The sequence below is a fragment of the Cajanus cajan genome, chromosome 8, assembly GCF_000230855.2.
Source record: "Cajanus cajan strain Asha chromosome 8, NIPB_CcT2T_4, whole genome shotgun sequence".
In the NCBI taxonomy this organism is placed as follows: Eukaryota; Viridiplantae; Streptophyta; class Magnoliopsida; order Fabales; family Fabaceae; genus Cajanus; species Cajanus cajan.
Window position 1 is genome coordinate 5,987,336 of NC_138524.1, and position 25,062 is coordinate 6,012,397.

At 27.8% G+C, this 25,062-nt stretch overlaps 3 protein-coding genes across 3 annotated transcripts; 2 read left to right on the top strand and 1 right to left on the bottom strand.

The window, feature by feature from the left end:
• The first annotated feature begins 1,304 nt into the window (after window positions 1-1,304).
• Window positions 1,305-1,995, top strand: LOC109791344 (17.5 kDa class I heat shock protein). The gene has a single exon (XM_020350632.3). It carries the CDS (start codon window positions 1,370-1,372, stop codon window positions 1,796-1,798), a length of 429 nt encoding a protein of 142 aa, XP_020206221.1. The 5' UTR covers window positions 1,305-1,369; the 3' UTR covers window positions 1,799-1,995.
• Window positions 1,996-7,960: 5,965 nt separating this feature from the next.
• LOC109791346 (phenylacetaldehyde reductase) lies at window positions 7,961-11,071 on the top strand. The gene is made up of 6 exons (XM_020350634.3): window positions 7,961-8,421; window positions 8,505-8,674; window positions 9,342-9,533; window positions 9,662-9,824; window positions 10,056-10,242; window positions 10,743-11,071. Exons 1-6 carry the CDS (start codon window positions 8,301-8,303, stop codon window positions 10,885-10,887), a joined length of 978 nt encoding a protein of 325 aa, XP_020206223.1. The 5' UTR covers window positions 7,961-8,300; the 3' UTR covers window positions 10,888-11,071.
• Window positions 11,072-15,926: 4,855 nt separating this feature from the next.
• LOC109791345 (UDP-glucose iridoid glucosyltransferase) lies at window positions 15,927-19,003 on the bottom strand. The gene is made up of 2 exons (XM_020350633.3): window positions 17,976-19,003; window positions 15,927-17,127 (listed from the first exon to the last, which is right to left on the bottom strand). Exons 1-2 carry the CDS (start codon window positions 18,433-18,435, stop codon window positions 16,253-16,255), a joined length of 1,335 nt encoding a protein of 444 aa, XP_020206222.1. The 5' UTR covers window positions 18,436-19,003; the 3' UTR covers window positions 15,927-16,252.
• Between the last annotated feature and the right edge of the window lie 6,059 nt (window positions 19,004-25,062).

The following is a 25,062-nucleotide window of genomic DNA, read 5'->3' on the forward strand; positions in this document are numbered from 1 at the left end:
ATGATTCCAAACATGTTGATGATATATACACCTCCTATCTTTTATAAATATATCTCTAATTTTACTTTTTTTTATAAATAAAATTCTTAAAATATTTTTCTAATTAAATTTTTATTTTTAAAATTGTTTTTTATTTATTCATTTCTTTCATCATTCTTCTTCTTCTTTCTTTTTCTTCTTTTTCTTATTCTCATTTTTCATCACTTTAGTCATTTTTTGATGATTTTATTCTTTTTCGTTTTTCATCCTTGATTTTTCTTTTTTTACAATCAACATAATCATATTTTATCTTTCTATTTTTTAAATTTTATTTTTCACTTTCTACCCTATTCTTTCTTAAATCATAATTTTTTATTCAATCTTCATTATTCTCTGCATTCAATACAAGGTATAAAATAATATATTAAATTACATTCTATATTTATAATTTTTTTAACTTATTTAACATTACTTATGGACAATAGACTTCTTCGATCATAGACGATAGTGGTGGATGACGGAGATAAAGAAACATGTAAGTTAAATTTGTCATACTTTCAAAAAATAAGATTTGAAATGTTAATTTTAGCATGCCGGAAAGTACTTTCCGGAATAGTAAAATTATTATTCCAGAACTTATTTTTTAGAAGTTTGTTTCTTATATAATTATATATAAAGAACTTTCCGGAACAATAAGTTTAGTATTATGGAAAGTACTTTTCGGAATTATGTAACAAAACATTTCCAGAAAATACTTTCCGGAATAAGAATTTATTATTATAGAAAGTATTTTCTGGAACAAAAACTTTATTATTACGGAAAGTACTTTTCAGAACAAAAATTTTACTTTTCTAGAAAATACTTTCCGAAAAAAAAAAACTTCTTATTATATATTTCCCTTTTTCGATCATATCTACAAACCTGCTTATATATTATTTTTTAATTACAAAACCTAAAAAGGGTAAAAGAGAAAGTAGAGAAGTCGGAGAAGAAAGTAATAAAAAAGAGAAGAAAAGAAAGATGAAGGGAGGTGCAAGAAAAAAAAGAATAAGGGAAATACGAGAAAAAGAAAGAACAAGAGAGATATAAATATAAAAATTATAAATTCTAAAAAATATTAAAAATAGTTTAAAAATTTAATATATTTATAAAAAAAAAGTATATTTATATAAAAATGGAGGTGTGTTTATCACAAGCTTCCAAACTTGGATACTTATTTAGTTAGCCCAATTCTATTTAGGCCTGATCCAACAACATTAAATGTACCAGTTGTAGCCCAAGATAGGAAGAAAAAAAAAGAGTACTCTGACTTTCCAGAAGATTCAGAAAGGTAAAGGCATTAAGTAGCTCCTTCTAGTTGTGGTTGTAGAAATACGGTTGGTAGTGAAAGATGTCAATTGTTCCTAGGGACGGTTCCAATTCCTCTCACGAGTTTTGGGATCTGAATGGCTTGGCTATGTCTATGTGGGATCCATTCGCGGATTTCCCTTTCCCTCCTTCCATTTCTGCCTTGGGATTCGGGTCATCGATGAACACACGTGTGGATTGGAGGGAGACACCGAGAGCGCACGTGTGGCAGGTGGTGCTTCCGAGGTTCAGCAATGAGGAGGTGCTGCTGGAGCTCCAGGACGAGAGGATGCTTCAAGTGAGCGTGGAGAGCGGAAACTTCCTCACCCGGTTTAAGATTCCCGACAACGCTAACCTCGAACAACTCAAAGCCGACATCAATCACGGGGCTCTTCTTGTCACTGTTCCCAAGTTTCCCCAACAACCTCCCACTACGAATGTCAGGCTCATTCCTATTGACGCCACCGACTGAACCGGTCTCAATTCTCAAACTCTGTCCCCCTTTAATCCATCGCATTTCTTCTCTTACTCCTTAATCTTACTTCGTGTGTATGCATGTATGTGATTGTGATATATCCTGTTCTGTTCTGTTGAGTTAAACCAATGTATATTATTATGTATGCTAAAATTCTAATTTGATTAATTATAATATTTTAAAGTTTTAATTTAGTTTCAATTTAATTTTAGGTTTAAATTTAGTCTTACTTATTAAAAATTCTAACAATGGTAGTTATGAGAATCATGTTGGTGAGTTTATTAAAATTTTAAAATATTATAAGAGATCAAATTAAGATTTTAGTTTATTATATGTGTATCTTATGGCTGTGTTGGTGATTTTGAGTTTATTAATTTTGAGTAACTACTTTCTTAATATTGCAAAGTTTATTAAATTTGGAAAATTTAGATTCAAGATCATGATTCACAACTAATTGACTAGCTCCTTCGGTTATGTGATTGTCAACCATGAGCCTCCTTAGTCGTAACTGCTGTCAATGGTTGAATTTCACGTTTAGCGATTGGTCCCTTTCCTAATGGTTTATTTAAATTAATCTAGCACTAGCAGCACCAATCCTAAGGTGCCAGGGGTTCAATCACTCACAAGAAAGGATTATTTGCAAATGCTACCATGAACTTCCTTCAAAATAAATATTTCTTTATATGCTAGTATTATATTAAAATTAAATTCCAACTTTAATTTGTTAAATCGACCTGTCACGAAGATGAATTTGTTTAAGAATCCAATTCACAAGACACGTCAGAGCATACGTCTATGAAATTACTCTATTCATGTTTTGCTAATCTTAGGAGGCAACATAATCTAGTTGATACACTAAGCTTGTGTTTGATAGAGAGGAAATAGATAAGTAAGAAATATGATGAAAAGAAATAAAATTTGAGTGAAAATAGGTAAAAAATAAAGTAAAAATTTGATTATTTGGTTGAAGAGAAATATAAAAAAAATAAGATATTTATAAGAGAGATGAGAGAGAAATAAATAAATAAGAAAGTAAGGTCTATCATCTTTTAATTTTTCACCTTTTTATTTTTTCTCAATTTAATAACCAATCTTGTTTCTATTTTCTCTATCTTACTTCTTACATATTTCTCTTTTACTAAACAAAGCCTAAATGTTTCCCAACAGTTACAACCAAGGAGAAATTGATATTTAACCATACATTTTCTTTTATGGAACAGGAGTGAAATTAGATTTGTTTAGGAGCTCATGCAATTTTTAGTCCTTACATCAATTTAATGAGATTTAATATTTTTCTAGACATTAACAAATGCACAAAGATAAAAAGGGAGAGACTGGGGGGAGGGGGGGAATAGTTTCCAGTTCACTACAAGGTGGCATGTGATTATACATAGACAATTTTTATATAACAGTAATATTATTGATTATAGATTATGAAATAGATTTAAAATTTTTACGATTGCTTCTTTTTCTCTTATACAAGTAATTGTCTTCTTTTAACTAAATTTTTTTAATGTGATTGCTTCTTTTTTATCTTTTCTCCACTCTTTTGGCTACCAATCTCTCAACTAATTGTTTCTTGTAATTCATTTAAATTAATCTCTCCTAAAGTATTTGTAGCACCAACACTTGCATCTTCACTATCACCTGAGCCTTCCTCTACGTCTAAACAAATTTCCTCTAGACTTGAATGATACACATCATTCATATCAATTCCAAGATTAGGAGACAACACTCCAGATTAGGGACTCCATTCGTACTCTCCATTAGCAACTATACATTTTTAAAAAGTATAGTTAAATTGTGAGCAAATGGAAGTCCCTTGTTTCTAAATTTTTCGTATAGAAGATTTTTTTGCACATTCACAATTTATAATAAGATAAATACATTAAAGTAAAAATTTACAATTCTTATATATATATATGAAATCAATTACAATAACACATACCAATTGCTTTCTCTCCCACCATTCATCATTTGCATTAACAGTATTCTTCACATTGTCCCATCCAAGCCTAGTTTCTTTACGAAATAATTTATATCATAACCTCCACTCCCTTCTTAAATTCTCAAACCTATTTTTAAACTTTATTTTTTTTTCATAAACCTTTCCTGTTAACTCCTTAAATTTGGTTGCAATTTCAATCTATCCTTTCTTAGTAAAACTAGTACCCAATCGTTCACCATTAGTCACTTGTTCCAAGCATGTTATGATAAAGCATTCAGTTGCTTTAAGATCCCAACAAACTTTTTCTTTCTCAAAACCCATACTTCTACATTAAAAGGTTTAACAAAATATAACTTAGCAAATAATACAAAACTTATACCAGAGACCTCTTTCAAACTGTCAAAGAGAGAGAGTGAGAGAGACTATATTTAAAAAATCACGAGCAAGCCAAAACAACCCCTTAATTAAAGGTGAAAGCCACAAAGTGGAATAACTAGATTCATTAACACCCTAATTTTCAGTAATCAGAGAACATGCTTCAAAAGACAGACCCAACTTTATAAGCTTAACCAGAAAATAGTCAAAGAATAGACTTACATGTTGACTCCTTTCTATTCAATGTATCTATTTTAAGATGAGGTATGCTAAATTTCATAAGTTTTGCATAACAAAATAAAGATAAATTAACAAGAACTGCCATGTCTCAATATTTTATAAAGTCATAATATATATAACTTAACAATTGAGATTGACAAAATAAAAAGAATTGTAACATTTGGAAAAAAAATTATTGGTTGTCATGTGCCAAGTAGGGGTGAGCAAAAAAAATCTGAACTGAATTGAACTGGTGGTGAACTGAACTAAATTGTACTATAAAAAACTGAACTATTTGTAAAAAAAAACTGAACTGAACTGTTTAAAAAAAATTGAACTGAACTGAACTGTTGGAAAGTTGAACTGTACTGAAGTATAAAATCTGAACTGAATTATAAAAATTGAACTATTTTTATAAAAGGATAAAAATTAAATGTGTCTAACATGTTCTGTCTTAATGAATTAGCTCGATAGTTTAATGACCAAAATTTTGGGAAAAAAAAAGTGATTCGAAAAGAATTGTATCAATTTTGTCGAACCTAACAGATCAATTGAGCTATGTTGGATGACTTATTTTTAGGCTTAAAATTCATTGAATTTGTTTGAATCAATTTTATATTTTTTTCCCTTTGAAAAATTTAAATAAAATGGAAAATAAAGTAAAGTTGGCAAATGTATCCTATCTTGACAAACCAATGAGTCAAAATTGTTCAATTCAAACAGTTTAGTGCAATTTAAATTACAGTTCAGTTCAAGGTTAAATAGTATAGTTCAGTTCAATTTAATGACATAAAAGAATAGTTCAGTTCAGTTTGTCTGAAGTAATATTCAATTTAGTTCAATTCATGAGAATTACTTTTAAGTTCAGTATAATTTTTATAAGTTCAGTTCAGTTCATTTTGCCCACCCCTAGTGCCAAGCCACCTTGAAACATGAAAGATTTGGTTGAACTAAAGAACTACTTCACAATCTAATCCTTTCTTTACCACAAAATACACAAAGAAAAAGACATACACTATGCAAGTAACTCAAGCATAACATAAAGCTCAGCACAAGTGCAACAAAAGGCAAACATAATCATTACCAGTATGCTTACATAATCAGCAAAAGAATTGATGGTGCTAAGTTCTCGGAGAGAGGAAACTTAGAGAAAAGAGTCAGATCTTTTATCATGCAGCTTCAACTTAAAATAGAATACCATGCCAGCAATTAAATCTTTTATCTTAATCTCTGCCACATATCCATCAGATGCAACACACGTGACCATGAAAGAAGAAGAAAAAAGCCACCGAAAGGTAAACCTAAAGATCATTAAAACATCACAAAAGCTATCAAAAGAAATCAATTTAATGGTTACCTATGCTTTCTCAACCTTGACATTGCTTCAATGAAACGAAACACCTTCTGCAACAAATTAATTACTAACTGATCAAAATGCCTAAGAAGTTTGCAGATTGGAGAGAACAAATGCAACTTAAATAAAAGTAACAACTTGGAGAGGTTGTTGGTTAGCATTGAAGTAGAAAATAAATACCCAATAAAATTTCAGGTTCAAAATAGGGCAACATGTACACATGCAAGGAGGAAAGAAGCTAAACTGATGAAAAAAAAAATTGATGAGAGAAATTTTCGTAGGGCAAAATCCTAAACCCAAACAAAAATTATGAAACAAATCAAATTAGATGAAATGAATCATAACATTTATGAATTAGGTGAAGAGATTTAAAGTGAACATTGAAGTTTCATAAGAATAAATGAGAAAAATCAACCATCTACTTACCAAAATCATTTTCTTCAAAACGTAAAAGCAATCTTCACCGGTGTTCGCCAAAATTGATTTTCATGTATAAAATCATGTAAAGATGAAGAATTCCAAATATGCATAAAGATGAATCACTTTTTGGAAGAAAAAAAACGTGTGTTACCCAACGTGCATCTAGACGCACACTAAGTGCTTGTTTGAATTATTATTTAAAATGACGTAAACAGAAATTCTCGCATTCCAAAGCAGAAAAATGAGAAGTAACAATTTGTTACTTTTACGTTCAACGGCCGTTTAAGAATTTTTCACGATAAACCAAACACACCGTAAATCATTAGAAAATCCGCAATCTTGGTTATCGTCTACTTTGGTGTGCGTGTAAGTTAGAAATTAATGGAAGAAATAGAATAGATCGTGGATGTTTTCTCTGAAGAGTTATACTATATTATATTATAACTGAGGTAGTGTTTGTTTTCGCTGATTTATTGTTCACGAGGAATGAAAGGCGAAGAAAGTGGCCGTTTGTTTCTGCTGATTTGCGAGAAAAGAAAGGCGAAGAAAAGCGGGAGAAGCCTCGTTGCCGTCCTCGCGCTTTTGCGAAGAAAAGAGATGAAAATCACGTAAGATTTGAGAAAACCCGATAATACCCTGCCCAAAAGCTGAAAAGAGGTGAAAAACTAAAACGTAAATATGCCAGCATAATCGATTATGCATGGCACATAATCGATTATGGGCTGGTATAGTTGACTATGTCTCAGCATAATCAATTATGCCAGCCCATGCATGGCACATAATCAATTATGGGCTGACATAATCGATTATGCCTCAGCGTAATCGATTATGCCAACCCATAATCGATTATGTGCCATACATAATCGATTATGTTGCCATATTTTCGCTTCCAGGCGTGCCCAGAACGGGCCGTTCCAAAATTGGAACGACCCGTTCCAAACTACTCAAACATGGGTAATTTAGTAATCTTGAACGGACCGTTCCCAAACTGGAAAGAGCCATTCTAAACTAGTAAATTGGCTTAAAAACCCTAGTTGAGAACGGGCCGTTCCAAATTGGCTATTATGGATAAAAATGCAACCCCAAACTTGCAATGTTAAAATTTTCTTAATTTTTTAATTGGTAAAAATTAACTTGTACAATTAACAAATATATCTTCATTTCATTCTAATTTATGTCAATGATTTATCAATTTTTTTAATTTATTAATTAACTTTCAAAAATTATATTGTACATTCTTTTTATATTAAGAAAATTCTATAATTTAAATATTGACATCAAAAAGTGGAAATATAAAAAAAATAAAGTAATACATGTTTATAAAATTAAAATAATAACACTTTCATAAACATTAATAAAATAATGTTAGAAAATATAATTATCATAATATATTTTGTTATTATTATTTATTATTATAAATATTATTATTATCATTATTATTAATATTATTATTATTTATTATAATTAGTATCATTATTATTTATTATGATTCTTATTATTTTTCTAATATTTATTATTATTCTTATCATTATTTATTATTTTTTTAATAAATTATACCTATTAATATAATTTTATTGTAATTATTATTATTTATAATAAATAATATTATACTCATTTTTAATCTAAGGGTAAAAGTGTAAATTACATATTCATCTATTAAATTTTTAATTTTTATCTATCATTAAATTTAAAGCAAATATTTAAATTAAATTATTTTTAAATTAATATTTTATATTTATTTTTTTAGTTAAAATTTTTATATTTATCTTTTTTTATAATAATTATAAACTTTTTTTTTAACTTAAGGGTAAAATAGTAATCTTACAAAATTATCAATTAAAAATTTTTTTATCTATGACATCAATCAATTCACTCACAAACTTTCTCTACACTTTTTACTCACTTTTCCTTAATCGAAACAACCTCACTTTTCACTCACTTTCCACTCACTTTCCACTCACTTCCCCTTTTCCAATCCAAACAAAGCCTGAGTGTCGTAACCAAGTTTACTACGACCCAAGTTGCAAGCAATGATGTGACAGCAATAGCCTCTCTCCTTTGATGCTCTCGTCACTTGACCATAACTAAAACAACAAATTCCACTGCTCAAATATTAGGACTTAGGAGTTAATTAAAGAAAACAAGAAAGCAGGGTATTAATTTTATTAAAGAGTTTAAAGAGGATGAGCAGCAACTCAGGAAAAGTGGTGTGCGTGACTGGTGCTTCTGGTTATATTGCTTCATGGATCGTTAAATTCCTTCTCCAGCGTGGTTACACTGTCAGGGCCACTGTTCGCGACCCAAGTCAGTGCCTTTTTCGCTTCGTTAGACTAATAAATTCTTGTCTTTTCACTTATTTGGTTTCATTATTAATAAATATGATGCAGGTAATCCCGAAAAGGTTGATCACCTTCTTAAACTTGATGGTGCTAAGGAGAGGCTACACCTCTTTAAGGCAGATCTCCTTCAAGAAGGTTCCTTTGACTCTGTTGTTGAGGGCTGTGATGGTGTCTTTCATACTGCTTCCCCCGTTCATTTCGCTGCCAAGGACCCACAGGTTCATTTCCTTCTACATTTTTTCATAACCAATTCATTGTGGCCCTGCATGCCTTCTTTAACTTGAAACTTTATTTAGTTGACAAAGCAAATTACTATTTCATTAGTTAGTTTAATGTAAAGTTATTCCGACTATGTTTGAAATTTGAATCAATTGGATTTATTATAGTATTTGTGATGAAAATAAATAAATTTTATTAAAGAGATGAATAAAGGGTTATTGGATTTTGTTTGTTGAGATATATTTCAAGTGGAGTATTATATTTTATTGTATATCGGATATTCATACATACTTCCACCTTGGTAAGAAATTGTCAATTTTAGACTTTTAAACTCTAGTGAATTTGTTTTTTGGTGATCACTCGAAGATCTCATACTAATAATAGAATATGTTTGTTGATGGGGTATTTTGTATTTTGTAAAAGGATGTTTTTCAATAGTATTATATCTTTTTACTGTGTATCAAGTGTTCACACTCACACACATCTCCTCATTAATATGATAATGTGCATTTTAAACTCTCATGAATTTGCTTTTAATTATCATTAAAAAAAAAGTCTCATGTCAATGGAGTGTGTGTTTTTTTATAAATCTTTTGTTTCTCCTTCTTTAGTAATGATGTTTAAAGAAAGATACAATTGTAGTTAATGTTGTTTTCCTTATTTCAGAGTCAATTAATTGATCCAGCGGTGAAAGGAACTCTTAACGTTTTTAAATCATGTGCAAAATCCACTTCTGTGAAACGAGTTGTCTTAACGTCTTCTGTTGCTGCCGTTTTATATAATGGAAGACCACGAACTCCCGAGGTCGTAGTTGATGAGACTTGGTTTTCAGATCCAAATATCTTAAGGGGACTTGAGGTATGTGCCCTTCTTCTTCAATATACACAAAATTAATAATTAATAATCAATAATTTGTCGTGCATGTTAGTATGTTAACATGCTCTTTAATTTTCAAGACATTTTCAATTTGTGTGTTATTTTTACAGAGGTGGTATGCATTTTCAAAGACTGTGGCAGAGGATGCTGCTAGAAATTTTTTTAGCGAATACGACATTAAGTTGGTTATTATTAACCCTGCAATGTGTGTAGGCCCTCTCTTGCAACCAGAGCTTAACGCAAGTTCTGCTTCAATTTTAAATCTAATCAATGGTAATGTTTATTTACTCACCAAGTCTTATGCTCTACAACATTCTCATCTAGTGCTTGTCGAGAACACTGATTTCAGTCTTTAAGAAAAATCATGTCATCGGTCTGTAATAAATTATTTAGTTGTTACTTTGATTAATATTATTGGATTTGTTATGTGGTGTATCAAATAAGAACTGTCATGTTGTAGTGTTGTTTAACAGAAAAACTCTTACTTTCACGTGGTTAATGTAGGTTCACCAACGTTTCCAAATACTACTTTTGGTTGGATCAACGTGAAAGATGTTGCAAATGCGCATGTTCAGGCGTATGAGATTGCTTCCGCTAGTGGAAGATATTGTCTAGCTGAAAGAGTGGCACACTTTTCCGAAATTGCAAAGATTTTACGGGACATGTACCCAACTTTACAAATTTCAGATAAGTAAGTTTAATTATTGAAAAAAGTAGCAGCAATTCAGACCATTCAGTTACTCTGCACTAATTGTTTAGTTCTTTAATTTAGTTACGTTTGAGTTAGTGTTTCTTTTATAGTGTGTAAGAAAAATGGCTATGTATTAATATTATAAAGTAGTTTTTACATTCAATTACAAACTACCATGTTTCATAGTGAGTAGGATCGGGGTACATTGATAAGTAAATTGGGCTTTCGGTGAGTGCAAAAGTTTGATTTTTTGCCTTATGAGAAAGGCTGCGTAACAAAAAATTGCTATATGTAAAGAATAGTTTCACATATGTAGCATGTGAGTGAGGATATATAGGAAATTCAAAAAAGAAAAACAGAAACTAGGGGGATCATATTTGTTAAAACAGCTTGGCCAAATTTATTCATGTGATTTCATCAATTACATTTTATATTTAAAGAATTAAGTTTATCGTGTAATTTTTCTGATAACATCTTCATTTTCTTAACAATGTCATCAGGTGCGAAGACGATGAACCATTTATGCCAACATTTCAGGTTTCCAAAGAAAAGGCAAAGAGCTTGGGAATTGAATTTATTCCCTTGGAAGTAAGCCTAAGGGAGACAGTTGAAAGTTTAAAAGAAAAGAAGTTTGTTGACTTCTAGTTCGTGATATACTGATATCTCCTTCAAGAATAAATATTGATAACCATAATAAGGAGGAATTATTTATGCGAAATTAGGCTTGTATTGTGGAAATTTTTATATTTGATATTTGAGGGAGAAAATGAGACATTTTAAGTGTGGTGGCTTGAATTTGAATAAAGCAAACAGTTGGATTTATTTCAAATTGATGACTGGTCATTAATGGTGATTTGCTTTCTCATGTTTAATCATTTTTTTGGGTTCTCACAACTATCCTCCATTAAAAAATACCTTTTGAGCTACTATTAGATATTAAGTATGTACATCTTTTCGGTGGGAATTCAAAGTTTAATTCACTACATTGTGAATGTGAGTGACTAACCCCTTCTAATAGACTCAACCTTGATTTCCGTGTTTAGTCGTTGATTAAGAAGAGGAAACGAAATTACTTTTAAGCAATCTTCATTTTTACACCATAAAGCCAATTTTTTTCAATAAGGAATCCCAAATAAGCAATATTTACGGGAATTGTCACAGAAAAAAATATGAATTGAATATCTATGAATAGTGAAAAGGCAGAAGTGAGAATGAATATATATCAACAATGAGTAGTTAATTTTGATCTAAATTAGTCTTTAAATAAATAATATTTGATTGGTTAATTAAGTAAAGGAGATCTGATAAGAAGTAAAATTTTTAAGATATTGACACAAACAAATTAGCTAACATGACAAATAAAAATATGATGGATTGATAAATATATTTTTCAACTTTTATCTTATAAATAGATAGATAAATATATTTTTCAAACTACTTTAACTAATTATATTAGTGAATTACTGTCCAGTTACAAGTATTTACAATGACTAGAAATTATTTTTACTCAAAGGAAACTTTATGTATCACCGAAGTAGTAGATTTACTTTAACCTTATAAGTATCAAATATACTTAATTCGTCATTTCAAATTCACCAAATGTTTAATTTGAGAACACTAGCAGATTTTATGTGATTAGATTCTAGATAATATCCATAATATCTAAAGCGTTGCATGAGCATCTGAAGTTATTTTTAAAATCCTAGTATTTAATATTTTAAAAAAGTATTGATTTATTTTATAAAGATTAACATATTTTAAAACTTGCCATAGTTTAAAATTTCATTCCAAAACAAACTTTTATTTTACTCCAGATTTTATATACCAAATCGCATTAACATTCGGGTCATTTCATCCAAATACGAGGGAATTTTTTTTGTCTATTTTCTTGAATTTTCCTTTTAGGTATAGTGGATGGTAATCATGCTACAGTGATACTCCACAATTCAACTCTCAATATCCTGTGTGTTCTGTCTTCTCTGCAACAAGTTCCCAGTCCCCCACATGTGAATTTAAGTAAAGTTTCAGCTTCCAATTATGAATTAACCCAATCTTGTAATTATATTGTCGCAGTAACTTAGAGCACGTCGTTCAAAATTCTCAGTGCAATGTTATGTAAGGATCAAACCAATCTAGTAATACATTAATGGTCCAAAGGAATCCCATGTTCAATTATTTACATTCAATCTGAGCTATACTATACAACCTTATGGATCCTCAGCCGTTTGTTACAACTCATAAGCAAGACCAAAGTCTTATATGTTATCTGCAGTACCTTGGAACATTCTTGGTTTTGCATCTAACGAAAGAAAAAGAACATATATACTCAGTACTGAATTAATTTGTGTTAAACAAATGATATTGTCCATGAATTAATGCTTATCATGAGCATCTATTTTCGTTGGTTTGGGTGAAACCTTGAAACTTGTTTTTTAACTTTTGCATTCTAGGGATATCATTGGGATAAGGGTGAAAATCTCGCAAACCATCGATCCATTAATTGTAACATGGAGCCGTACATTCTTCCAAAAATAATGACCATTTTTGCAATGAGTGAAAAAATCTTATCCGAAGTCCAAACTTGCCATTAATTAATATCAAAGATTCGATTTCTCTCAGTTGCTTTGCCGTCATGCCACATGCCACATGCCACATGCCACATGCGTACAACTTCTAACTCCAGTATACTAAACAAAAATGCTGGGCTTGATGACACGTCCCCTAACTCTAATGTAAGCAATGAGTTTACTTTTTTGGAAATTTTTAATTAATTAGAAATCTTATAATTTATTATGTTTGATAACTATTTAAAAAAAATTCTTAAGAGATACAATTTTTTTAGAATCATTTTTATTTTACTTTTTCATAAAAATATTTTCATGAGAGTTGAGAATTAGAATATATATATATACATAGTTAGTTAGTTAGTTAGTTAGTTAATTAGTTAAGAATCTTTATGAATAATTAAACAAATCTTAATTATTCTTAAAAAATCATGATTTCTGAAAAAAATTTCTATCATATCAACCGTTTTTTAAAACTACACATTTCTTTCATCCGAGTAGGACATATAGGCCACTTTAATAAGAGATTGTTCCTTCAAGGTTATTGTACATTATTGCAGATAGATATCATCTTTTTCACATGGAAAATTTTATGAGCTGCATGTTTCCATTAACTATGGTTGCCTACATCTTAAACTTATTTTTGCAAGTTTATCAATTTTGTTAATATTTATTCATCAATGTACTAAATTCAATTCTTAAAATAAAGTCTTGAGTTCAAACTATATATATATATATATATATATATATATATATATATATATATATATATATATATATATATATATATATATATATATATATATATATATATATATAAGGTATTGAGAGGAGAGACCAGTTAAGTTTCATAATAAAAATATGTTATCATCAAAGTCAAAAAATACTTGATATCAATAATATGGTTGCTAACAAAAATCTCAAAATTTAAACTTTGTGAATGAAATAAAAGTAATTAGAAAGGTAAACTTCAATAAATAAAAAAATATCATTCAAATTTTTTAATAAAATTATATATTAATTATATATCAATAAATATTTCATATTAATAACATAATTTAAAAATAATAATTAGAAAAGAGCACACATACATGACATGACCCCAAAACTAAACCAACTCATGTAAGTTTCGTTTTCTTTTTTTCTTTTTTTTTTCTTTTTTAAACTTAAATATTTCATTAGTTTTTACTTTTTACAACTTGTTGTTTCCTATATTTGTTTCTAAAAATTGACAGAATGAAGGACACTCCTAATACTACTGAACAGGTTGTCAAAGACATGTTGGAATAATTGTTAGCAAAGATCCACTTAAACGATTATTGCACAAGTATGATGACAAACATTTCCCCCAGATGATGCTTCCTAACCATATATAATGTGATTTTACATATATTAAATCTATTTAACTAGTCCGTGTACATGTATTATATATTGAATAAATTACAAGTAGAGAAGTAATATTTATTATTATTTTAAAAAATAAAGTTAAAAGTTAAATAATAATCAAATAATATGTATATATATATATATATATAATTTTAATTTTTTTTTAATGATTTTCAAATTGTTAATATATTAAATAATGGTTGATATATAGTTCCTAATTTTTCAGGAAAATAGTTGAAAATCACAATTGAAGTGGAATGCAATAATATTTGATAAAACAAAATGTTAATTACATGTAAGAAATGATACCTACATTGTACAACATATATCTATAATTTTCTAAAAAAAAATAAACAATTTTTTCAATGCTAATTTTACTTTGGAGAGGAAACATGCATCCTTCTGTGATTTAAAGTTAAAAATTGGACTGTCAAAAAATATGAATAATATTTTTTATTCTCACCCTCACTTAAGAATCCTATGTGATTTATAGTCGAAGATCGAAAATGCAAAACTAAGAGGCAAATCCCCTTAATACTATATATATGTTCACCTGTTATATTTATAGCAAGAAACAAATTTTACAAACCAAAAGGAGAAGAAAATTGAAGAAAATGAGATAAAGATAAAAAAGTATATATTAACTTTTAATTTTTATATTAGAATAAAATAGTTGAAACTATGATCAGAATAAAAAAGCATCATTGACATTTATTGATATATCAAAATTATCACAACCTAATACATTATAAGAGATAAAAACACAACAATTATAAGTTATAATACATAATTATTAATTTAATCAACATATAAAATCATTCTATATTATTTTATCAACAAAACAATTGAAACAATGTTAATAGAAAATAATAATAATCTCAAAATTATTGTAACAAATTTCCTAACAAAATTTTATTAAAATTTTATGTGACTAAGCATGATTATACTTCAACCATTAATTTGTAAAATAAAACAATAAAATTATTAAGACAATACTAATTGGCATTATTAATACCCTAGCTAGGACGTGCAATATTAACAACTTTATATAAGATAAGATTAGTAATCTTTTTAACCCTTATTTTGAACCAACAAAATTTATTTAATTATTTCTTATTATTTGAAAAAAAATTTTTAGGGAAAAACTACTCCAAATATTAAAACTTTATATAATAAAATAAAATAATATTAATATACGATTAATAATTAGTTTTAAACCTTTATTTTGAGCCAACAAAAAATTACCTTAATTATTTTTTATTTGACAAAAATTTTTGATGGAAAAAACTATTCACAATGTTAACTTTATATATTCAGATAAGATAACCAACAAAAATTTCCTCAACTATTTTCTATTTGATGAAATTTTTTAAAAGAAGGGCAAAACTAGTCTAAATATTAACTTTATATATATATATATATATATATATATATATATATATATATATATATAAACAAGATAGGATTAATATTAATCACTTTTTAATCAATATTCTAAGCCAACAAAAAATTCCTTACTTATATTTTATTTGATGAAATTTTTTGGAAAGGGAGAGATGTAACTACTTAATAATTTTATATAATAAATATGAGTAAAAAAATTTACCCTAATTATTTCCTATTTGAAGAAATATTTTTGGTAGAAAAACTGTTTCAAATGTTAATAATTTTTTTGTAATAACATAAGATAACATTTAACCCTTATTTAGAATCAACAAAAATTTCCTTAATTATTCTATATTTGAAAAAAAATTATTGAGAAAAACTATTCTAATTATAAATAATTTTATATAATAGATAATTCTTACTTTAACCCTTTGAGCTAACAAAAATTTTCTTAACTATTCCTTATTTGGTAAAAAATTTTGGAAAGTAAAAATTACTCCAAATATTAATAATTTTATATAATAAGATAACCATTATTTTAACGTTTATTTTAAGTCAAATAAATTTTCTTATATATTCTCAATTTGACAAAATATTTTACGAAAAAAAATTACAACAACTTTATATATATAAAGAGATACAATCCAACTATTTTTTTTTATGACTACGTGAAATTAGAGATTCACCGATAAGATACTGTCTACCATTCCATTCAAGGCATCATAGGAGGAACCAGCTTTGACAGCCAACTTAATCTCATTCTTCAACTTGAATGCTCTCTGTGCCATCTCCTTCCCTTCTTCATTCACCATCAGTCTTCTCACTGCCCTTTCTACTTCATTCCTTTCTATGACATTGGACCACTCTAGCCCCACTTTCCACACACGGCTCAACAATCTAGCATTCACCCCTTGATCCCCAAAATGAGGTTGGCACATAATCGGAACTCCTTCACACAAACTCTCCAAAGTGGAATTCCAACCACAATGGCTCCAAAACCCTCCCACACCTTGGTGTGCCAAAACCTCTCTCTGGGGTGCCCATTTCACAATGCAACCCCTTTCTTCTATTGCCACTTTAACCTCTTTAGGCAATGATTCTAGCCACTCCGAAACATCATTAATTGTCCCAGGCCTAATGACCCAAAGAAATTTTTGTTTGCTATTGGCTAACCCCCATGCCACTTCAGTTAACTCTTTCTCATCCCAACTAGCTATGCTTCCCAAACTCACATACAACACAGATTTTGTTGCTTGGTTGTTGAGCCAACCTATGCAGCTATAATCTTCTTCCACGCAGCTACTACTTGAGGAATCTTCGGCAATCATGTGTAAAGGGCCTATGGGGAAGACATTCACTTTGTACAACTCATGTAACCGATGCAAGGATTTCCCTTCGAGGCAATTCACTGTGTTGTAGATAACACCCAAAGAAGGTCTAACTGCAAGCGTTTTGGCTATTTGCTGCTGCATAACATGCGAGTTTAACATTGGTAGGTCTTTGAACCCAAGTGGTTCAAGTTCTGGCACCATGTCCAACGACATACAATCTGCATGCAATTTGTTAGTGCTTGTTTCGAATTACCACTAAAATAATCATAGTCGTGATCAAGGTATAAAAGCTGCTTAATTAGAATCTTTCATTGGTACATATGGAGAAAAGTGGCGAAGTTCTAGAATTTTCAATAAATTAATTTTAGACGTACCTTTCTTACCCATTTTGTAATAATAATAAAGGGATAAACCTATTTTATGTCTATATATTTTACTCATTTTATTTTTAATAACTTCACATATATTCAAACAATGGATGCAACGAAGTTATAGATACTTTTATATATTTTTAAATTTCTCATTATATATTAAAATAAACTAATGAATTATCAAATAATTTGAAAATTATATAAATTTTGATATACATAATCATAAATATATAATATTGTATAATTTACTAACTAAATTAGTTGAATTTACATACTATTAAAAGTTTAATTTTACTAATTTTGACATTGGATATTAACGAATCTTGATCCTACTCAAATAATTGTACATGAATGTCAAAATAAACAACTATTTGTTAACACAAATTACTGCAAGAAAAAAAAAATTATATTGTTTTCTTTTCTTGTGACATGGAGTGCATTTTTTTCAACTATATTATATAAAGTAAATTCTGTTTGTTTATTTAAAAAAATATTATTTTAACATCATTAATTCATTCATCAATGAGTAAAAATAAATATCTTCCTGGAATTTAGTAAAGTTCTTAACATTTGTATCATTATTAATTAGCTTGCCGTAGAAAATATAAAGCATTATTCAATTATTATGATTTGGCAAAGTAAAGTAACATGAATATAATTTATAATAATAATACTAGCTTGCAAGGGAAGGCAACCTGTGCTTTGGCGTTGAACAACCGCATGATAAGTGAGCAAATTAGTAGCACAGGTGACTCTGAGGATTATGCTGGCTAGTTTTAGTTCTCTGGCCACAGATTCGATGGAATACATTAATCCATCGTAGATAACGCAAGCAATCTTTTCATGGTTCATATTTGCTTTCTCAATCTGATCAACTAATAACTCTTTAAGTGGAGATACACACTTGGCATTCAAGGTAGCAGTAATGTCAACAAAGTTCTTGGATGAGATTTGGGTTTCGGATAAACCATAGAACAAGGGTAGGAAACTAAAGTTAGGGTGATTAGAAGGATTGGGAGAATTGAAATTGTCATGTGCTATGGTGATGGAGAACCCTTTGGAATGAAGAATGGTGGCTAGTTGAAGCATTGGAGTTATGTGACCCTGAAACGGTGGTGGTATTAGAACCAAACGGTTCCTAATTTGAGTTTCCATGATCAATATCCTAAGTTTTTTGCTACTACTATATGTCTATGTGAAAAATCACATGGATACAGGCTCCTAATTATAAACGAATTTCTTCACTAGCAGGTGCATGTATCTTTTAAATAATAAGGATTTTCTTATCCTATATCTCTGTTGAAATGTAATATTTAACGATTTTGCCGCTTATATTAATTAATTGAGATCAAGGAATTAGAATGTAAATTTTTAAAACATCATTATTACTACAAATAAAAGAAGTTTTGGTTGGGACAAGTGTTAACACATGGGGAAAAAAATTTCCACTTAAACTCTTCTCTCCACATCCTTCACTTATTTTATTTTTTAAAATTCTCTTACTCATCTAAAATAACTCTAAAAATAGTTATTTGTTTTATTTTACCTTTTAATTTCAAAATAATTTTAAATAATTTTAAATTTTTATCTATAAATTAATAATTAATTGTCCAATCAATTTTTATTTAAATTTTTAGATTGTTTTTATTTAAAATATTAAAATAAATAACAGTTTTTTTCCCTTTTAACATATAAAATTATCTGAGTCATTAAAAATATATATATAAAAATAAATAATTTCTTTTACTTTTAAGAAATATTTAATTATTTTTATTAATTTTTTGAAATAATATTTAAAATACAATAATTATCTAATAATTTAGTATTCTTAATTGTTAAATCAAAAGACAATATTGAATCTCTCATGATATAAGTTTTAATAATAGCAAACTTGAATGTTTTTCAAAGAGAAACGTATTTCAAATCATATTATAAGACAAACTATGATAAATGATTGATTATTTTGACATTTCGTGTGTAAGATAAAAGTATTTGATATATATCATTTATGATGTATGATAACTAAATTATATTTTTTTTTACATTATTTTTTAACATATCAAAAGGAATAAAAAATTTATTTGGTACTCGTGCTACAAAAGAAGAACACGGACATGCTTTGCGTCAGAGAAAGGAGAAACAAATCTCTTAAAGCATGCAAAGCCTCAAAAAAGTTATTTCTACAAACATATGCAACAATTCCTTTCATTTGATACCTTAAAGGTGATAAGTAACTTTCTTAATCAAATAAGAAGTGAAAATTTGGTGAAATACATTTAATGTACCAATGGACATTTCTCTTTATAAGGAACTAAGATGAAAATAAATGAAGTAAGTCTGTGAAAGATGTTCAAAAATTTGTAATGGTCATCTTCATGAAACATCTATATAAGAAAGTTTGAAGATTCAAAAAGAAGAGAGAGTGAAAAAATATTGTAAAAATACATATTTATTCTTTCTGTAAAAAAAAACTTTGTACTTAAATTGGTTGTATCACGTGTAAAACGAAACAACAAATTGATTCTCAACTTTAACTTTATATTATCGCTTTGAGTCTGAAGAGGCTTGACTGCGAAAAAAATTTGGTTGTTGAAGTCTAGAGATGATTTATGTTCAAAGAATACTTTGATAATTGCTTAAAGTGACAAGTCAAAGAACACCTAGGTTGAGCTAGAAGTGGCTTATGAAAGAATATTTATATCTTTGTAAAAGATAGTAAAACTTATCGAATTGATCAAAAACTGGACATAATTTTGATGATTGAAACGAACTAATATAAAAATATTGTGTATTATTTTCTCTTAATTCTTCATCTGCACTCATAAAGTTTTGGATACCATTTCATTATTTCAAAAAAGTAAAAGTTGAGTTTTTGATTAACATTATTCAACTCCTTTTAATGTCTTTCTTTTCTTCACATTAATTTATAGGTTATTATGAAAAGTCTAACTATAAATAAAAGAAGGTTTGGTTGGGACAAGAGTCAACACATGGAAGAAAAAAAATGTTTAAATATGTTTTTAGTCCTTCAAATTTAGAGTAAATTTATTTTTTATCCCTGAAATTTAAAATTATTGTTTTTAGTCCCTATAATTCAAAAAATCTTATTTTAGTTCTTGTATTCAAATTTTGTTAAAAAATTTATCGAACATTATTACATAAAATCTATCTAGTGAAAATATCACATTAAATCCAATTGATATTGCATAACTGTTTTAATTTATATCTTTCATACATGTTATTAGTGATCTGAGGGATTAAAACAAGATTTTTGAAAATTATAAGGACTAAAAACAATAGTTTAAATTTGAGAGACCAAAAATAAATTTATCTTAAATTTAAGGGACTAAAAACATATTTAAGGAAAAAAAAAATCTCACTCAAACTCTTCTCTTCACCTTTTTGACTTATTCCATTTTTAAAATTTCACCCACTCATCTAAAATAAATACAATTATTGATTTTATTTTAATTTTTACTTTTAAATTAATATTTAATTACTTTTTTAATTTTATTTACAAATTAATAATTAATTATTTGATCAATTTTTGTTTTACTTTGTAGATTGTTTTTATTTAAAATACTAAAATCAATTTCTTATATTATTAAAAAAAACATATCTTTTTCCTTTTAAACATATAAAATTATTTGAGTCATTAAAGATGTACAAAAAAATATTAAATATTTTATTTTATTTTAAGAAATAATTAATTGTTTTTATTAATTTCTTGAAATAATATTTAAAATATAAGTAATCATTTGACAATTTAGTATTCTTAATTTATGAGTTATTATGCAAAGTCTAAGTATAAATACAAGAAGGTTTGGTTGGGACAAGTGTCAAACCATGAGGAAAAAAATTTCCGCTCAAACTCTTCTCTCCACCTCCTTCACTTATTTCATTTTTCAAATTTGTCCAACTCATCTAAATGAACCCTAAAAATGATTGTGTTTTAATTTACTTTATACTTTTGAATCGATTTCTAATTATCGTTTTTAGTTTTATTTACAAATCAATCTCTATATATTAAACAAATTTTTTTTTTATACAAGAGTATTTTTAAAGATTTTTTCTTCAATAAGGAGGTTTGTAGAAATGTTTTTAACTTCTTTTCTAATTCAATTTTTATTTATCAAAATTATTATGAGTTAAATATTATTATTAAAATAATTTATTAATAAATAAAAATAAATTTTTGTTATAGCATAAGTTTAAAATATAATTTATATTTTTAAATATTTGTGTATATTACTTTTAAATATAACTTATATATTTAAATATAATATTTATTTATATATAATTTTAATTATGTATAATAATCATATATGTAAAATACACAAGATACTAGTTAATAATTAATTATTCAATCTGTTTTTGTTTTACTTTTTAGATTGTTTTTATTTAAAATATTAAAATCAATTTCTTATGTTATTATAAAAAAACAACTTTTTCCTCTTTAACATATAAAATCATTTGAGTCATTAAACTATATAAAAATACCAAAGAATGTCTTTTTATTTTTAGGAAATAATTATTTAATTTTATTAATTTCTTGAAATAATATTTAAAATACAAGTAATCGTTTGAAGTCATTCCGCACAAAGTCTAAGTATGATTTTAATTTTAATTTTTAAAATAATTTTATAGAAATTAAGTTGTTAGATTTTATGATTTAATTTTAAATAAACTTGAAAAAAATTAAAAAAACTTAAAAGCAAATTTTACTCAATACTAAGATAGTTATATTCTAAATTCTAACAAAACTAGTATTTTAACATCTGCAAATACAATACATAAATTAAATATTTATTATATATAACTAAAATTTATAATAAAGTATACATACAAATAAATATTATATTTAAATATATATATTATATATAAAAATATGTAAATATATATTTTTAAATATATAAGTTATATATTTTTTATAACAACATATAAATTATATTTTAGATTTATGATAAATAATATTGTAGTGTAATATTATTTTTATTTATAGATAATTTATTTTTAAATATATAAAATTTAATTCATAAATAATTATTATAAATAAAAACCAAATTTAACAAGAAGTTAAGAAAATTTTTAAAAGTCCTCTCACAAAAAAAAATCCTAAAAATACATTTACATAAAATAGATATTCATATTCAACATATAAGAATTGGTATGTTATAAGATAAAAAATCTCAAAAAAATAAAAATAAAAATATATGTTTATACTCATATATCACATACCATTTTTATCCATTTTAAATGTTTATTTTTACTATTATTAATAAATAGCTATATTTTTTTCTATTATGGAGATTTTAAATATTCTAATGTCAATTAATTTATTGTATAAAATTATAATAATTTTATTACTCAAAATAATATTGCTAGTTCATATCAATCTCATCACAAATATTATAAAAGTTAGAGGAGTTTTATATATTCTAAAAATAAAAGTAATGGCTATAAATTTTATGTGGTTTAAATTTTTCACAAGTTGTTAAAGCATATTACATTGATGTGAGTCAACTACTTGATACCTACAAAGTTTGACAAAGATAAAATTTGTAAAACAAAAAAAAATTCTTTCGAAAAATAATTTTTTTATTAAGATTAAAGTAGAAATTTATAATCATTTCTTACATTTTTTTGGAGGAGGAAAAACTACTTCAAATGTTAAAAAATTTATATAATATAAGATATTTGATGGAATTTATTGGGGAAAAAACTACTCCAAATGTAAACAACTGTATATAATAAGATAACTCTTATTTTTACACTTATTTGGAGCAAATGAAAATGTTCTTAAATATTCTCTATTTGACAATTTTTTTAGGGGAAAAGTAACATTGTGTATTTTACACCTTATTGATTAATAATAGAATATATGTTGTTTAATTGTTAAATTATTGTGTTTGTTGTTGTTGTTTTAGAACTCCAAGGGTCAATGGATCCTTGAGAATTAAATTGGTTATTTGATGATTTTAGTTAGGATCAAGTTGACCAAGTTTAAGAAAGAATATATAAGATTTTTTCTTAAAATGTGAGTTTCAATTCATATCTTTAGAAAGCTAGAGAGAGACTCTAATACTCAAAAGGGATTCTTCTCCTTTTACCCCAAGGAAGAGAAGAAAAATGTGAGTAACTTTGTGTGGTAAACATACATCAATCCTTTAATTGCTTGATAGTGATAAATTTGAGGGGAGAAGGGGAGGAGAATGGATGTGAGTGGAATGATAAAAAGACAATTGTGATTGGTAAAGGGGAAAAGAGTAGAATTTAGTTGAGTCTCACATGAGCAGTAGTTACCTTAAAAAATGAGGATAATTTTGGTCTAAATACATTAATATCCTCTATGTCTTTCAACTACTTGTGACTATCTACAATCTATGTATGATGGAGTTATAAACCTATGGGTGAAATATAATGAATCTGGCATGAGCATAACTGATGATGGATCCAAATGGAAGAAACCATATTCGATTATGCAAGGTTATATTTCATCACAAGCACCTTTGTTGTGTATCATATTTGAATATAAAACAAACTATATTTGATTATGTTCGACTATATTCTATTATGTGCGTTCTTATTTTGTATCACCTATATTTTGTATGATATTCGAATTTATTATATAAAATATTTGAATATGGTCAAATATATTGCATGATGTTCAGTCATATTTAAATATATTATGTATGATATTCTACCTATATTCCATTATGTTATGTGATGTGATATTTCATTATTTTCACATTTCATAATGCATTATGATTGCTATTGTAGGTATTTAAAAGATGTCATGTTCAACTATCATATATTATATTGCATTATATTGATATTATACATTCGAAAAGTTATTCACAATTTCTATTCAATACAAATTCCTTATCTTATTGCAATATGATATAATTATATTGTATTATATGTGTATAAAGATGGATAGTCACTCTTATTTAGGGGTGAGCAGAAATTCCGTCCCCGACCGAATCCGAAGTGCCCGCAGGTAAGTTCCTTTGTGCGGCCGGTTTTTTGCAGTTTCTCGGTTTTTCGGGTTTGTTAGAGTCGGTTTATTATGGGTTTTGTTGGTCGGGTTCGGATTAAAAAATTTGAATCCGTAGATATCCATACCCGACCGACCCAAAATAATTCAAAGGTGTATATTTATTCTTTTAGCACCGCGAGAGGAACCCTAGCCGCTGCTCACGAAAGTGACGAAACCTTCTCTTCTTGTGCTCAGAAAACCTAACCACCGCCGCTCAGCCTCAACGCCCTATTAAGCTTGTTCTGAAGAACAAACTTGTCCTTGATTTCAGTGGCGACCTTGAGGCGGTTCAGAAGCTCGCCAACATTCCCACCGCGTCCTTCCTTGTGTGTCGGAGATATAAAGCGAGTGCACCGGAAGACTGGGGAATGGGTTGAGTAAACTCCCCTGGGGCCGGAAGGGAAGGAGGTCCTCACACGGAGTCGCACACTTACTTGAGCAGTGCGGAAGACTGGGGAATGGGTTGAGTAAACTCCCCTGGGGCCGGAAAAATAACAGACGAAGCCTTGATTTTGGCCATCCACTTGAAGGCGTCGTCTAGGGTTTCGGCGTCGGTGAAGCTCTGGAGGAGGTGCTGGTAGCGCTCGAACTTGCGCTCGAATCCGACTAGACCGACCCGGTTAATCCGAGACCCGACAAATCCGAACCCGATAAACCCGAAACATTGTTAGGTCGAAAATGGGTTAAATTTTTTTTTGGTCGGTTTGGATTGGATTAAATATTTTTTACCCAAACCCGTCCGA

Excerpts from the sequence above, each read along its gene's own strand:
- LOC109791344 (XM_020350632.3), top strand. The coding sequence starts at position 1,370 with ATGTCAATTGTTCCTAGGGACGGTTCCAATTCCTCTCACGAGTTTTGG.
- LOC109791346 (XM_020350634.3), top strand. The coding sequence starts at position 8,301 with ATGAGCAGCAACTCAGGAAAAGTGGTGTGCGTGACTGGTGCTTCTGGT. Across the intron at positions 8,422-8,504 it reads GGCCACTGTTCGCGACCCAA|GTAATCCCGAAAAGGTTGAT; the intron begins GTCAGTGCCTTT and ends AATATGATGCAG. Across the intron at positions 8,675-9,341 it reads TCGCTGCCAAGGACCCACAG|AGTCAATTAATTGATCCAGC; the intron begins GTTCATTTCCTT and ends TCCTTATTTCAG.
- LOC109791345 (XM_020350633.3), bottom strand. The coding sequence starts at position 18,435 with ATGGAAACTCAAATTAGGAACCGTTTGGTTCTAATACCACCACCGTTT. Across the intron at positions 17,128-17,975 it reads TGTTCAACGCCAAAGCACAG|ATTGTATGTCGTTGGACATG; the intron begins GTTGCCTTCCCT and ends AATTGCATGCAG.